General features: G+C 36.0%; 1 protein-coding gene across 4 annotated transcripts in view; it reads left to right on the forward strand.

Moving 5' to 3' along the window:
- Nucleotides 1-15,768, forward strand: part of FBXO15 (F-box protein 15) — a 144,922-nt gene that overhangs the window by 80,100 nt on the left and 49,054 nt on the right. For all 4 annotated transcript variants that reach the window (XR_006353515.1, XM_043969657.1, XM_043969651.1 and 1 more), the window contains exon 4: nt 6,984-7,226. Coding sequence is in view for 3 of the 4 variants with exons in the window: in XM_043969657.1 (XP_043825592.1) it covers nt 6,984-7,226 (243 nt within the window). In the remaining variant the exon portion in view is untranslated. The remainder of the gene's footprint in view (nt 1-6,983; nt 7,227-15,768) is intronic.

The following is a 15,768-nucleotide window of genomic DNA, read 5'->3' on the forward strand; positions in this document are numbered from 1 at the left end:
AATAGTTGTCGGCTCCACTTGGGACAGGGAGAAAGAGAATCTGTTTTTAGAGCTTTTAGAGAAGAAAATATCACAACATCTTAGTCTTCCAAGGATGTTATATTTTTGATCAAATATCTCTTTTTACTTTGAAGCTTTTTTTCTTTTCTCGTTAGTGGAGTTTCTTCAGTGCATTGATAGATTTGTGATTTCATTGGGCAACTTCTTTGGAGACAGATCTATAGTCCTCCATGGTTTCTTGAATGTGGCATAATGGTCCATGTCCTTTTTGCAGATTTTGTATAGAAAATCTCTCCAACTGCTTGAGACCTTCAGATGGTTCTTTTAATATTTAGTGGTTGCCATTCTAGCACTTTCATTATTTTTCTTTTGGTCACCTCTTTGTTTCTTTCTTTGTTTCTTTGTTTCTGTCTGTCTGTCTTTCTGTCTTTCTGTGTTTCTTCTGCCTGCCTGCCTGCCTCTTTTTCTGGTCATGCCTTGCCTTGATGATTTTGTTTATACCAACTTCTCATGGGCAAGTCATCATTGCTAGTGTTTTATAGCTTATGGCAACCACTGTATGTTTTTCCATTTCCTTTGCCTAAAATTCTGATTGTTTTGAGATCATTGAATTTTTCATTTAAAAATTTTCAAAGAAAACGTTCTTGATGCCTTTTTGTTTTTATATCACATTCATTTTTAAATATATCCTTCCTTCTTGTCTACTCAATAAGCTAACCTTTTAACAAACATTAAAAAATAAAGAAGGGGAAAATCAGTTCAGCAAAACTAATTAGCACATTGACTGTGTCTGATAGTATATGTAATATTGCACATCCATAGTCTGCCACATACACAGTGAAGGAGATACATTTTCTCAACTCTTCTTCAGGGCCAAGACTGGTTATCATAGTTAGACAATATTCAGGTTCTTTTAAAAATAACATCATTGTAACTATTGTGTATACTGTTTTTCTTGTTCTTATATCATGTAAGCTTTTCTGTGCTTTTCTGAATTTTTCATAAGCATTAATGTTTATGGCACAATATTTCATTATATTAATTGACCACAATTTATTTAGCATTCTCCTGTCAGTGTTTGCATTATGTTTCTTTTTCTTTGCCACCACAAAAAAGTGCTACTTTGAAAGTTTGTATGTGGAAACTTTTTGCTTTTGACCTCCCTGGGATATATACCTAACAGTGGGATCACTGGGGCAACCATTCTGTAATGTGAACCTGAGATTGCTGATATTTCTCCTGGCAACCTTAATTCTGATTTTTGATTCGTCTAGGTTGGCATTTTGCATGATGTACTGTGCATGTAAGTTAAACAGGTGGTAATATGCAGCCTTGTCATACTCCTTTTCCAGTCTTAAAACAATCAGTTGTTCCATGTTCAGTTCTAAGTGTTACTTCTTGGCCTGCTGTATGGTTCCTCAGGGGACAACTAAGATGATCTGATACTCCCATCTCTTTGAGAACTTGCCATATTTTGTTGTGATCCATATAGTCAAAGGCTTTAGTGTATAGTCAATTAGGCAAAGGTAGATGTTTTTCTTGAACTCTCTTGCTTTTCTCCATAATCCAGTGAATGTTGGCAATTTGGTCTCTAGTTCCTCTGCTTCTTTCAAAACCAGCCTGCTCTTCTGGTAATTCTTGTTTCACATATTGCTGAAACCTGGCCAGCCGAATCTTAAGCATAGCCTTGTTGGTGTGTGAAATGAGCACAACTGTCCAATAATATTCCTTGGAATGCTCAAGTTACCAGACAGCTGTGATCATTTTGCACACCAGCAACGTTATATAGGCTTCAGGAATATATGAACTGAGAATTTTTTCAGCAGTTTTTATCACATGGGAATTTTTCTGAATATCTTGTGTTTAAACAAACACGTGACTATTGAAGTCATTACTTTTTCATTTTTACTTACCACAACTGTTATATTGAACTACTTTTCTGATTTTAAACCAATATCAAATGTTTTGGTAAATGCTTTATAATATATTAATGGACTTCAAGTATTGTTTTCCTTCTACGTTTCCCCTGATTACTTCCTTTCAGGTATTAGTGTTTCCTATTAAAATTCTACTAGCTTTTAAATATACTTTTTATCAATTTAGAAATGAGTCTTCAGTGCTTAATATTTTACATAGTTTTTTGCATATTTGAGTATTGTATTTCACTAATATATCATATTGCCACAAATAATAGTGTGTGTTTGTGTCTATGCACATGCATATGTATGCATACAGTATAATGCAGAGGAATCTCTATCTAATTGTGTGCTTTAATTTGGACAATGCATTTCTCTTCCTTCCCTTTTTTTCAACTTTCCTACCAATTTCCCTTTTCTTTTAACTTTTACTTGATGTTCACCCTTCATCTTTACTTCCAAGGAGGAGGGATCCTGTAGTGCCTGCTGTATTCTGATCTTTGGAACCATTTTCCTCTATTCATGGACTTAGGCCACTCCAGTTCTCTTTCTGTGTCCAGAATGGCTTATCATACTACTTCATTGAGCAGGGATTCATCATCTCCAGTCCTTATGGTAAGACAGAGGACTACTCAGACTTACTGTCTGTCCTGCTTATATGTTATGAGAAGCCTTGGGCATTGGAGTTTTCCCTGCTATTGAACCCAAAGAGCCATCAGCTGCTTTGCAGCTGAACCCTCTTATGTATTTTGTTTCCCTCAAATAGAATGTGAGTTCCTTGAAAGCAAGGACTGTCTCAATTTTTCTGTTTGTCTATTTTTAGCACATAGTAAGTCATCTGGCTTGGCATACAGTAATTACTTAATACTTTTCCATTCATTCAACTACTTTATTTTTCTAGTATGGATAGTTGAGCCATTTCCTTTTGGATAACTATAGATTTCATTGTGAAGGCCTTTTAATATTCTGGGGTTTGGTATTATTAATCCATTATCCTAATAGGAACATTTGGAAGACAGTGATAGGAAATCCTTCTTATTTTTAGATTTTACACAGGACATCTCCCATAATGATGATGAACACTTTTTTGGCCTTATTTTTCTCCTGACCTTGATACTTGGTGGGTTGTTGATCAAAGTTATCTTCATGGTCCATTCTTTTATTTGCAGCCTCTTTCTTTATATCATCTGTTTTCATGTATAGAATGCTAATATGTATTTGGCTTGTTTCCTCAAGTCGAGAGTTAAGTTATTGGTTATTGAACAAAAATAGTTAAATGAATATTTTTAGACTTTCTGAGGATATGTATAATTCAGCATTTTGTTCCCTTTTTTTCCACTGACAGAGCAGAAGATTGCTACAGATGACTTAGGATTGTTGTACATTTTAATTTTGTTTATGTGGCCAAAAATTTATCTTGTATTGAGTACTGACTTTATATATCATGAGCCTTTCTGTATTAAGGTAGGTTGGTCCTTAAACAGCAAATATAATTTGTTGGTGGTACAATACTTAAGGGGGAAGCTAGGTGGTGCAGTAGAGTGCTGAACTGGATTCAGGAGACTGCTTTTCCTGACTTCAAATTTGGCCTTAGACACTGGCCATGTGACCTTGGGCAAGTCACTTAACCTTGTTTGCCTCAGTTTCCTCATCTGTAAAATGAGGTGGAGGAGATGGCAAACCACTATCTTTGCCAAGAATACCCCAAATGGGGTTATGAAGAGTTGAACAGGACTAAACAGGAAAAATGACTAAGCAACAACCACATTCAAAATGTTGTAGATACTTTTATGCTCTGCTAGCTTAGTTTTCTGGAGCCCAGAAAGTATACATGCGAGTCTACTTTTGGTGGAAGAAATAGAGATTAAAGGTGAACCCCCTCCCCCAAGAACAACTGTATTATGCAAAATTTGGTTTAGTCACAAAATGATTGTTCCTTCAGGGAAATCATTGTTCCTTGACTGCTTTAATTTTTGTCTTTATATCCTTAGCCTCTAGCAAAGTGCTTGGTACATAGTGCATAATTGATAGGTTTGTTGAATTTATTTTAATTTCTAGTACTTTAAGCTTACATTTTATTCATGTGGTAATTACATATTTACTTTTAAATACTTCTGAACTATTCTACAAATGCCAATGAATAGTGTTGAACTTTAAGGAGGTCTTTTCATTTTTACTTTAAGAAGTAGATTAAAGATTGGATATAAAAGATGTCACATTTTATTATGGGAAAAAATCAAGCATGTTGTGTTTTTGTGACTTTAGATGATTCCGGATCACTAACTAGATTTATGTGGCACTCATCTTTAGAAAAGAAACTGTAGAAAAAATAAAAAAGGCTCCTTGAACTCATGGAATGTAATTTTTCCTTTTTTTTTGAACTCTTTTGTAGATCTCAAGGTCATAGGACCAGGAGAAGCCAAATTCTAACATTTAGTCACTCTGAAACCTATATAGACTTATTTATTCTCTTTCTGAGGATTTGAGCAAGTAATCTACTAAACTCCTTGTTATTAATCTCTATAGTAACATGTAGGTTCTATTCCCACTGTATGGTTTATTCCTAGATCTGTGAGGGCTGGTCAGGAGCATGAGAACCTATCCATTTACTTGTTTAGTCTGTGGATATTACAATGATCTAATACTGTAGTGTCCTGCATAAATAGCAAATCAGTAAATATTACTAAGTGCTTCCTGTGTGCCAGGCACTGTGCTGATGAGCTGTTGTTTGTCCTTCCTTCTTAAAGAGGACCATGACATCAGGATGATGTCGTGCCTTGCAGTGAATTGGATTTAAGTGAGGGAGGGCTATGCAAGATCACCAGCCTCACTCTCCTCCAGAGCCATCTGGGTCCAGTGGCAAGATTTATGTTAGGATGACTGGAGATGACCTCGGATGTTTAAGGCAAATTGGGGTTAAGTGACTGACCCAGAGGTCAGATTTAACTCAGATCCTCCCAACTTCAGGGCCAGTGCTCTATCCATTGGGCCATTTAGCTAATCACTGAGAATCCATAGAAAGCCAAAAGACAGTCCCTGTCCTCAAGGTGCTCATGGTCTAATGGATGAAGAAAATACATAAAAGGAAGTTGAAAATTCAGGTTTTGGGGGAGGAGAATATTTGGCTCAGGGGCATGAGGAAAGTCCAGAGGAGTGCAACTGGGGGGAAAATGGTGAGATGGTTGCTTTGGGTGTCCTCCTTAATTGGAGAATCTTGGAGGAGCTCTCAACTGGCCACCTTCTAACCTCTCCAGTCAGAGGGCAGCGGGTGCTGTGGAGGTATGAGTTTCAGAGTAGCTATGATCTTTTAGGATGATGACATTCTTGGGGGCCTTGTGGAAGTCCACAAGAGTTCAGCCAGGTGGGAGACGATTAATCTTTAAGAATTCATTTTAATGGAGTAGAGAGACAGTATGATTTAGTGGATAGAGGATGAGTTTTGCAGTCTGGGTTCAAGTCTTGCTTCTGAAATATATTTTATGGGACCATGGAAGAATCATTTAGACTCTCAGTACTGCAGGAAATTTTTGAAAACTAAGGTACAGACAGATGAGTTGCTTGAAATGCTAGAGAGAGAGTTTCCATACCAGAAAAAAAAAGCAGTTTATGATTCAACCGAATTAAACATTTATTGAACACCTCCAATATTTAAAGACCGTGCTTCATTTAAAAAGTAGTTATAATCTAAATTATTTTCCCTTTTCAATAAAAACACATAAAGTTTTTCCAAAGTTGAAGAATAAAGCAGGAACTGCACTCCTTCCTATTCTATGAAGATTTTGTTTTTGTTACTGAGTTCCCTGCTGCTTTTTTCCTTTGTATCTTCAGTACAAACCAACAGTTCTTTTTCTTCAATATTGTGATAATTTATATCCTAATACATTATAGAAAAATCCATTGCTAAGACCATAACTAACATTGGTACTAAGAAAAGTGAGGTTCTGTGAATTTGTCATTGTCTACATATTGACATTATTCCTTTTTAAATGCAGAGTTTCAATTTCTTTTAACATTTTTTTTTCTGTCTTTAATCAGGTTGTGATTTCTGATTTCATCAGTGTGGGAACTCCTTCCACCTGTATAGATTGCAATTTATTGCTAAGTTAGATGATAAGTTTTAAGAAGTTGTTTGAAGTTCAGAGAAGTTAGTGTCAGAGGTACAATTTAAACCTAGTTTGTTCTGACTTTGAATCCAGTGCTTTAACTCCTATTCAGGACTGCCTTTCACCTCTCCTGGGACAATTGTAATAGCTTCCAGTTTGGTCTTCTTTAAATCTCTTCCCTCTTCCAGTCCTTCCTCCACACAATTGCTTGAAGCAGTTTTGCTAAGGTACAGGTCTGAGCCTGTCACTACCCTACTCACTAAGCGCCAGTGGTTCTATATTTTCTCTAGGTTCAAATATAAATTTCTGTGTTTGACATTTAAAATAACTTCACAACTTTGCTTCTTTCTACTTTTCCAGTTTACTTAGATATTACTCTCCTCTACATTCTCCACAGTCCAGTCATGCTGTCCTATGGTGGTTTCTTGTACATGATGTACCATCTCCCATAGGAGACCTTTTATGATACCCCCAAGTACTAATATTATCTTGTATTTCATTTGTATGTGTGTTTTGTATATCTGTACATGAGCATGTCTTTCCTGTTAAAAGCAAGTTCCTTGAGGAAAGGGACTTTTAAAATTTTGTGTTTGTAGCTGCTTTAATGAATGCTTACTCATTCATTGGAGGATTTAATTGTGATTTAGTAGAAAGAATGTTGAACTTGGAGTAAGAGCAACTGAGTTAAAATCCTGGCTTTTCTACTGTTATGCTTGTATGACCTTGAGCAAATTACTTCTCAAGGTCTTAGTTTTCTTAACTACAGAATGAGGGGGTTGGACCAGAAGATATCCAAAGGCCTTTTTAGCTCTAAAATTATGACCTGATGAATATCATAGACTCTTACTGTGGGTTTGTTCTTGGCTCTAAAAGATAATTTTTGGTAAGACAGGGCCTCCTTGCTTGATTACCACTACTAATAGGAAAAGGGAACTTAACATTTATTTTCTTTAATTTTCCCCAGTTTTATTTGGTTCAGAATCTACTCCGCTTCTTTTTCACCTAAGAGATCAAACTGGGAAATGAATGCAGTAGAAAAGACAGCTGTATCTTTGAGCCATACATCACTTCATGACAAAGAAACTGGGTACTGGAAGAAAAAATATATTGTGAAACAAATAGCAGCTGGAAAAACAGCTGTAACTCAGCTTCTCAAGCCTGTAAATCCATACACAGGTCTGCCAGTGAAGACCAAAGAAGCCCTGAGGTAAGCAACAAATTACAGAGTGAGGATCATAGTTCTTCTCTCCCATAGTGTAAGTGTGAATGTTTAATGGTTGATTTGAGATTGATGAAATCTTATGTAAGTGCAAAGAGTGTTTAACATAGGCTAATTAAATATTTTATAGAGCTATTAGTAAAGTACTAGTCTTTAAGATATAATCCATTGCCCAGGATGCTAAAAGCTCTGATGTCATGTGAACTGAATATGATCTTGGGGGTCACTCCAAAATTTTAATGTCTTGTTTCTGTGTTCTTTTAACCCACCCTAGGGTTTATTCTGAGAAATCTTCAAACATAGTTTATATAAAGTTCATTTATAGGTTTCTGCAGATGTGGATGAGTTATTAGATCCCATACCAATATTGAAAGTAACAAATGCATATAACAAAGAGGACATCCTTTATTTCATTCCACAGAAAATGCAGAAGTTGTACAGGACTCAAGTTCCCATGAGCATATAAGAAAACTACAGTGTTCTGTGTTGGGCCTGACTCAGGCTAGACCTTTGGTAGTTTAGATTGGACATTTGAACAAATGAGACATTTTTGGGTCAGTCAGAAATTAAAAGGAGATTTAGTTAGCTCCCTTGCTCAAGTTGCCCATTATGGTCCATCAACCAGGCATCAGGAAGAGTGCCTTAAACTTGGCTTTTTATGCCAGAGTGATGAGGAAGTAGCTTGAGCCCATAGTCCCTGCAGGAAACCACATCTTGAGGATGGTCTCAGTACCTTTAAAAGAAATACTTGCCTAACTTACAAGGGGGCAGGAGTTCAGATATTACTTCTACCTTGCACATAGAACACTCATAGTAAGTAGCACAAAGGTAATCAGCACTCTTCTCCCTGTCGAGTAATCCTGTAATTCCATAGTCCTTGAGTCTATCCAACTTTGTACCAGGGGTTTTTAATCTGGGTTTCACAGGCCTCAGAGGGTTCTGTGGATAGATACAGTGGTAGGGGAGGAGGGTGTCTGTGAACTTAGAGTTTTTAGTATTTCGATAGCTGTATTTCATTATAATTGGTTTCCTTAGTAATCCTATGTATTTTATTTTATGTATTTAGAAACAAAGGCATTACCAGACTGCCAAAAGGGGCTCCATGACACAAAAAGGTTAAAATTGTTTAAACCACATCTCCTAGGACAAACCAAAGGGCATCTCTAAAGTAACTAATTCATCTTAAAGTTGACACTTAGGAGTCTTTTGTCTGATTAAAAAGGTACTAGGAGGCATGTTCATATTTAATAGGGGGAAGTATGGATTACCAAAGATCTGAAACAAAGGTGTAACTATTCTAGAAATTAATGAGATGATGAGAAAATTCTCTAGATGAACCTTTTATGGGTTAATAATAAACATGATATAGAAATATACAGAGAACTAAAGCAGTCATATTACTCACCTCCAGGAAATATGTTAAATCATAGAAGAAACTAATTGATGAATACACATTTTTAACTAGACAAGTCTTAGGAACTTAGCTTGTTGGAAACAAGATCCTTCCAGCAGGAGTGCTAGCACTTGTGGCTATAGGGAAACAAGGTCCCTTCCTGGGTAAAGACCAGAGCGTAGGCTAAGATTGTGCTATCTTGAATATACTGAAAATGTTGCCGCCCCTTCCCCCCTCGAATTACCTCTGAAAACAGCATCCTGAAAAACCAGAAGATTGGGACAGTGATCCTTCCACCCCAAAGAGTAGAGACCCAACATTAACAGTCAAAAAATAGGCTAGAAAAATGACCAAACAGCAACAAAAAAGAACCTGACCGTAAAAAAGTTTCTTTGGGGACTGGAAGGAACAAGACACAAAATCCAGAAGACAAGACATAAAACAGATATAAGCAAATCCTTAAAGAAAAATGTTAACTGGACACAAGCCCAACAAGAATTTCTGGAAGAACACAAAAGGAATTTTAAAAATCAAATAAGAGAGGTAAAGGAAAAGTTGGGAAAAGAAATGAGTGATGCAAGAAAATTCTGAAAAGAATAAACAGTTTGGTAAAAGGCACAGAAAAAATACTGAATTATACCTTAAAAAACAGAATTGACCAAATGGTAAAAGAGGCACAAAAATCCGTGGAAGAGAACTCCTTAAAAAGTAGAATTGGCCAAATGGAAAAGAGTTTCAAAAGCTCACTGAAGAAAATTATTCTGTTAAAAATTACAAGTGGGCTTCTAGGTCTTTAGCCCAAAGAGATCATAGAAAAAGGGAAAAGACCCACATGTACAAAAATATTTATAGAAGCTCTTTTTGTGGTGGCAAAGAATTGGAAATTATGGGGATGCCCATCAATTGGAATGGCTAAACAAGTATATGGTATATCAATGTAATGGAATATTATTGTGCTATTAGAAATGATGAGCAGGCAGATTTAAGAAAAATCTGCAAAGATATAACATGAACTGATCCTGAGTGAAGTGACTAGAACCACGAGAAATTCGTACACAGAGCAACATTGTGTGATGATCAACTATGATAGATTTAGCTCCTCTCAGCAATACAGTGATCCAAGAAAATTCTAAAAACTCATGATGAAAAATGGTATTCACATCCTGAGAAAAAACTATGGAGTTTGAATGCAGAACAAAGCATACTACTATTTTCAGTTGTTGCTGTTGTTTTGGGTTTTTTTTTTTTTCATTTTCTTTCTCATGATTCTTTCACAACATGACGAATGTGGCAATTTGTTTAACACGGTTGCACATATATAACCTATCTCAGATTGCTTGTTGTCTTGGAAAGGGGGGAAAGAGACCCCTGGAGCCGCTGAATCAGCTGCAGTGCCAGCGTCTTCTGGAAATAAGCTCACGGTCTGATCAGAAGGCTGAGTGGTTGGCCAGGGGGAGATTACAGGAGTTTCTGCTGGCACTGAGGCAGAATTTGGGTGTTTCACCCCTGCTGAGAACCAGGAAGTAGGCTTGAGTGGCAGTGTCCCAGGTGGGGGAGGGGTGCAGGCTCTTAGGAGATAACAACCCCAGCACATAAAGTTTTGCTGCCTGGTTAATTAGTAAGTTGACCTGGGGTTATCTATAGGCCAGGTGAGTGAAGAACCTGCCCCTCCTTAAATCATAGCACCTGGGACCCCCTGAATCTTGGGACAGTGCAGCCTGGAAATAGTGCTGCTCTTTAAGAAGGAGTTAAAACTCAAGTAAAAGACAGGCAAGATGAGCAGACAGAGAAAGTTGAGGCCCATAGAAAGTTTCTTTAGTCTTGGAAAGGAAGGGGGAGGGAAAGGAAGGAAGGAGAAAAAATTGGAACTCAAAATCTTACAAAAATAAATGTTTCAAACTATCCTTACATGTAATTGGAAAAAATAAAATATTCTTAAATGCAAAAAAAAATTACAAGTTAGGTAAGTGGAAGTTAATGACTACATGGACATCAAGAAACAATAAAACAAAATCAAAAGAATGGAAAAAATAGAAGAATATTTGAAGTACCTCATTGGCAAAAGAAGTAACCTGGAAAAGAGATCAAGGAAAGAGAATTTAAGAATTATTGGACTATCTGAAAGCCATGATTTAAAATAGGGTCTACACAGCATATTTCTCTTCTTTCTTTCTTTCTTTCTTTCTTTCTTTCTTTCTTTCTTTCTTTCTTTCTTTCTTTCTTTCTTTCTTTCTTTCTTTCTTTCTTTCTTTCTTTCTTCCTTTCTTTCTTCCTTTCTTCCTTTCTTCCTTTCTTCCTTCCTTCCTTCCTTCCTTCCTTCCTTCCTTCCTTCCTTCCTTCCTTCCTTCCTTCCTTCCTTCCTTCCTTCCTTCCTTCCTTCCTTCCTTCCTTCCTTCCTTCCTTCTCTCTTTCTTTCTCTCTTTTTCTTTCTTTTCTTTTTTTCTTTTTTTTTTTTGGTGTGTGGGGGCAGTGAGGGTTAAGTGACTTGCCCAAGGTCACACAGCTAGTAAGTGTTAAGTGTATGAGGCCGGATTTGAACTCAGGTCCTCCTGAATCCAGGGCAGGTGCTTTATCCACTGTGCCACCTAGCTGCCCCCTACACAGCGTATTTCAAGAAATTATCAAGGAAAACTGATGTGATATCCTAGAACCAGAATTGAAAGAATCTATTGATTGGGACCCCAAAATGAAAACTCTCAAGAATATTATAGGCGAATTCCAGAGCTCCCAGCTCAAGGAGAAAAAATTCTAAGCTGCCAGAAGGAAGCAATTCCACTATAGTGGAGCCACAGTCAGGATAACACAAGATCTAGCAGCTTCTACATTAAAGGAGCAGATGGCTTCGAATGTGATAGTCTGTAAGGCAAAGGAGTTAGGATCATAATCAAGAATCACCTACCCAACAAAACCGAGTATAAACCTAAAGGAAAAATGTATATTTAATGCAATAGAGAACTTTCAAGCATTCCTGATGAAAAGAAATCCTGCAAGAAGAGAGAGTTTATTTAAAATAACCATGGACAGTGTAAGATACTTGGGAGTATACCTGCCAAGACAAACCCAGGAACTATATGAATTTAATTATAAAACACTTTTTATACAAATAAAGTTAGATTTAAAGAATTGAAGAAATATTAATTGTTCATAGGTGGGCTGAGCCAATATAATAAATATGAAAATTTACCTAAATTAATCTACTTATTTTGTGCTATCTCAGTTACATTACCAAAATTTATTTTATTGAGCTAAATAATAATAAAGTTCATTTGGAAGAACAAAAGATCAAGAATATCAAAGGGATTGTCAGAAAAAAGATAAAGGAAGGAATTCTAGCTTTGCCAGATCTTATCAAAACTATCTGGGACTGGCTAAAAATATCAGAGGAATGGAGTAGCTATACAGTATCTAGTAATAAATGATTATAGTAATCATATGTTTAATAAATGTAAAGATTTAAGCTTTTGGGATAAGAATTCACTGTTTGATAAACATTGTTAAGAAAACTGGAAAGCAGTCTGGCAGAAATGAGGTAGACACTAGTATCTTATATCATTTAGCAAGGTAAGGTCAAAATGGACATGTGACCTTGACATAAAGGGAGATATCCTAAGTAAGTTAGAACAGCATGGAACATATTACTGATCAGATTTATGGATAGAAGAATTATTGATAAACAAGAGATAGCATTGTGGGCTGTAAAATAGATAATTTTGATTACATTGAATTAAAAAGTTTTTGTACAAATAAAATCAAGATTAGAAGGAGAGGAGAAAATTGGGGAAATTTTTCTTATAGACAGTTTCTTGGATAAGGGCCTCATATCTAAAATATATAGAAAACTTTGTCAGATTTATAAGAATAGAGTTATAGCCCAATTAATAAACGGTCACAGGATATGAATAGGCAGTTTTTGGAGGAAGAAATCAAAGTTAAATGTATTCATATTAAAAATGCTCTAAATCATTATTAATTAGAGAACTGCAGACTAAAACAACTTTGAGATACTGTCTCACACCTATCAGATTGGCCAGAATGAGAGAAGAGGAAAATGACAAATGTTGGAGGGGACATGGAACAGTTGGGACACTAATACACTGTTGGTGGAACTGTGAATTAATCTAACCATTTTAGAGAGCAATCTGGAATTATACCCAAAGAGTTATAAAACTGTATATTCTTGAGCCTAGAAATACCACTATTAGGTCTATTTCCCAAGGTGATGGTGATAAGGGAAAAAAAAACCCTTTATGTTCTAAAATATTTATAACAGCTTTCTTTTTGGTGGTCAAGAACTAGAAATTGAGGGGATGCCCTTCAGTTAGGGGATAGGTAAATAAATTGTGGTATGTGATTATGATGGAATACTACTGTGCTGTAAGAAATTATGAGCAGTTTGATTTTAAGAAAACATGGAAAGACTTCCATGAAATAATGAATAGTGAAATGAGCAGAATGTTCACTACAATAACAGCAATATTGTTTAAGGAATATATGTGCATGACTGAGCTTTTCTGAGTTATATGAATATTCAAATCAACTAAAAAGGACCTATGAAGGAAGATTCTATCTACCTACTAAGAAAGAATTGATATATGGAACTAGGTATTGTATAGTTTCTCTCTCTCTCTCTCTCACAGACACACACACACACACACACACACACACCTTATTTGTCTGCTTATTTGCTTATTTATTTACTCATTCATTCACCTATTTACTTGTTTATTCATCTATATCTATCTATCTATCTCTATATAAATATATCTATGTTAAATGTTGGCCTTCTCCAATGCTAGTTTGGGGAAAAAAAAAACCATAAGGAAGGAAACCATTGAAATAATAAAACTAGGATGTGGTTTTATGGGGGGAAACCCCAGTTTTTTAAAAAAGAAGAAAACCAAATTACCAGTATCAAAAATGAAAAAATGAATTCACTACCAATGAAGAGGAAATTAAACTAATTATTAGAAGCTATTTTTCCAAGTTATATGCCAAGAAATCTAACAATCTAAGTGAAATGGACGAATGTTCACAAAAATATAAATTTTCCAGATTAACAGAAGTGGAATATTTAAATACCCCTATCTTAGAAAAAGAAATTGAATAAGCCATCAAACCAGATGGATTCACAGGTGATTTCTGTCAACTGTTTAAAGAACAATTACAATACTGTATGAAGTATTTGGGAAAATAGGCAAAGGGAGTCTTACCAAATTTCTTTTATGATGCAAATAAGATGCTGATACCTACATCAGGAAGAGTAAAAACAGAGAAAGAATTCTATAGATCAATTTCCATAATGACTATTGATGCAAAAAATTTTAAATAAAATACTAGCAAGGAGATTACAACAATATATCAAAAAATGATATATTATGACCAGGTAAGATTTATGCTAGGAATGTAGGGCTGGTTCAATATTAGGAAAACAGTGAGGAAACAAAACTATCACTCTTTGCAATTGAGATGATGGTATGTTTAGAGAACCCAAAGTTCCAGGTTTTTTAACTTTGGCAAAAACTGGAAAACAGCTCAGCAGAAACCAGCTATAGACCAAGGGCAGGTAGGTGGGGCAATGCATAGAGCACTGGGCCTGTAGTCAGAATACTCTTCTTTCTGAGTTAATTTGGCCTCAGACACTTACTAGCTGTGTGACCCTGGGCAAGTTACTTAACCCTGTTTGCCTTAGCTCCTCATTTGTGTGTAATTTAAGATTCTAAATGTGTATTCTAATCTGTTCCCCCAGTTTTGGGGGAAACTGACTAAAATCACTGATAAAACGAGTTTAGGTTTTTAAGGGTTTATTGGAAAATAGAAAGAAAAAGATTGAGAACAGAATTCCAACAGCCTGGCATTCCTATCTTTCCTCAAATTTCCTGTGAAGTCCTCTGTCGCCACCACCATCCAGTCAGGAACCCAAAAAGCCCCAGAGCTCTCTGTGCAGGCTCCCTCTCCTCCTTCCTGTCTCCTCGCAGAAAATAGGAGGCTCCTCAAGTTGATTGGCTGGTAGCCTTGATAGACAGCACCCATGAGCAAACGTCATTTCCTGACGCCAAGGAAAAGCCACAATGTCTCCGAGGCATTTCCTCATGGTGGAGCTTTCCCACAGCAAGTCTCCAGTAGGTGGCATCATTCCAATCATTACAAATAGTTTAATTTTTAGATGTATGGATAAGGAAAGAATTTATGACCAAATGAGATACAGAGCATTACGTGATATAAAATGAATCATTTTGATTACATTAAATTTTAAGAGTTTTTGGACAGAAAAAACCAATGCTGCTAAGATTAGGAGGAAAGCAGGTAACTGGACAAATATTTTACAGTAAGTTTCTCCCATAAAGACTCATTTCTCAAATAGAGAGAACTGGTCTATAAGAATACAAGTAATTCTCCAATTGATAAATGGTCAAAGATATTAACAAACACTTCAGAAGAAGAAATCAAAGATATTGTCATATGAAAAAATACGGTGGCACTGTGAATTAGAGAAATGCTAATTAAAAATTTTTGAGGTACCACCTCACACCTATCAGATTGGCTAATGTGACAGAAAAGGAAAATGACGGATGTTGAAAAATTGGGACACTAATGCACTGTTGGTGGAGTTGTGAACTGATACAGCCATTATAGAGAGCAATTTAAAACTATGCCCAAAGGGTTATACAATGGTGCATACCCTTTGAAACAGCAATTCTACTACTAGTCCATACTTCAAAGAGATCAAAGAAAAAGGAAAAGTATGTATATGTACAAAAAATTTATAAAAACTATTTCTGGGGTGGTAAAGAACTGGAAATTGAGGGGATGCCCATCAATTGGGTAATGGCTGAACAAGTTGTGATGTATGATTGTTATGGAATACTATTATGCTGTAAGAAATGAGCAGTCTGGTTTCAGACTTTCTGGGAAGACCTACATGAACTGATGCATAACAAAGTGAAGAGAACTAGGAAAATGTACACAGTAACACCAATATTGTACAATGATCAACTGTGAATGACTTAGCTATTCTCAGCGATATGGTGACCCAAGACTGTTCCAAAGGACTCATGTTGAAAAATGCTATCCACCTCCAGAGAAGGAACTGATGAAGTCTGGATGCAAGATTGAAGCATACTTTTAACCAACCTTCCT

Source organism: Dromiciops gliroides, chromosome 1, assembly GCF_019393635.1.
Source record: "Dromiciops gliroides isolate mDroGli1 chromosome 1, mDroGli1.pri, whole genome shotgun sequence".
Classification (NCBI taxonomy): Eukaryota; Metazoa; Chordata; class Mammalia; order Microbiotheria; family Microbiotheriidae; genus Dromiciops; species Dromiciops gliroides.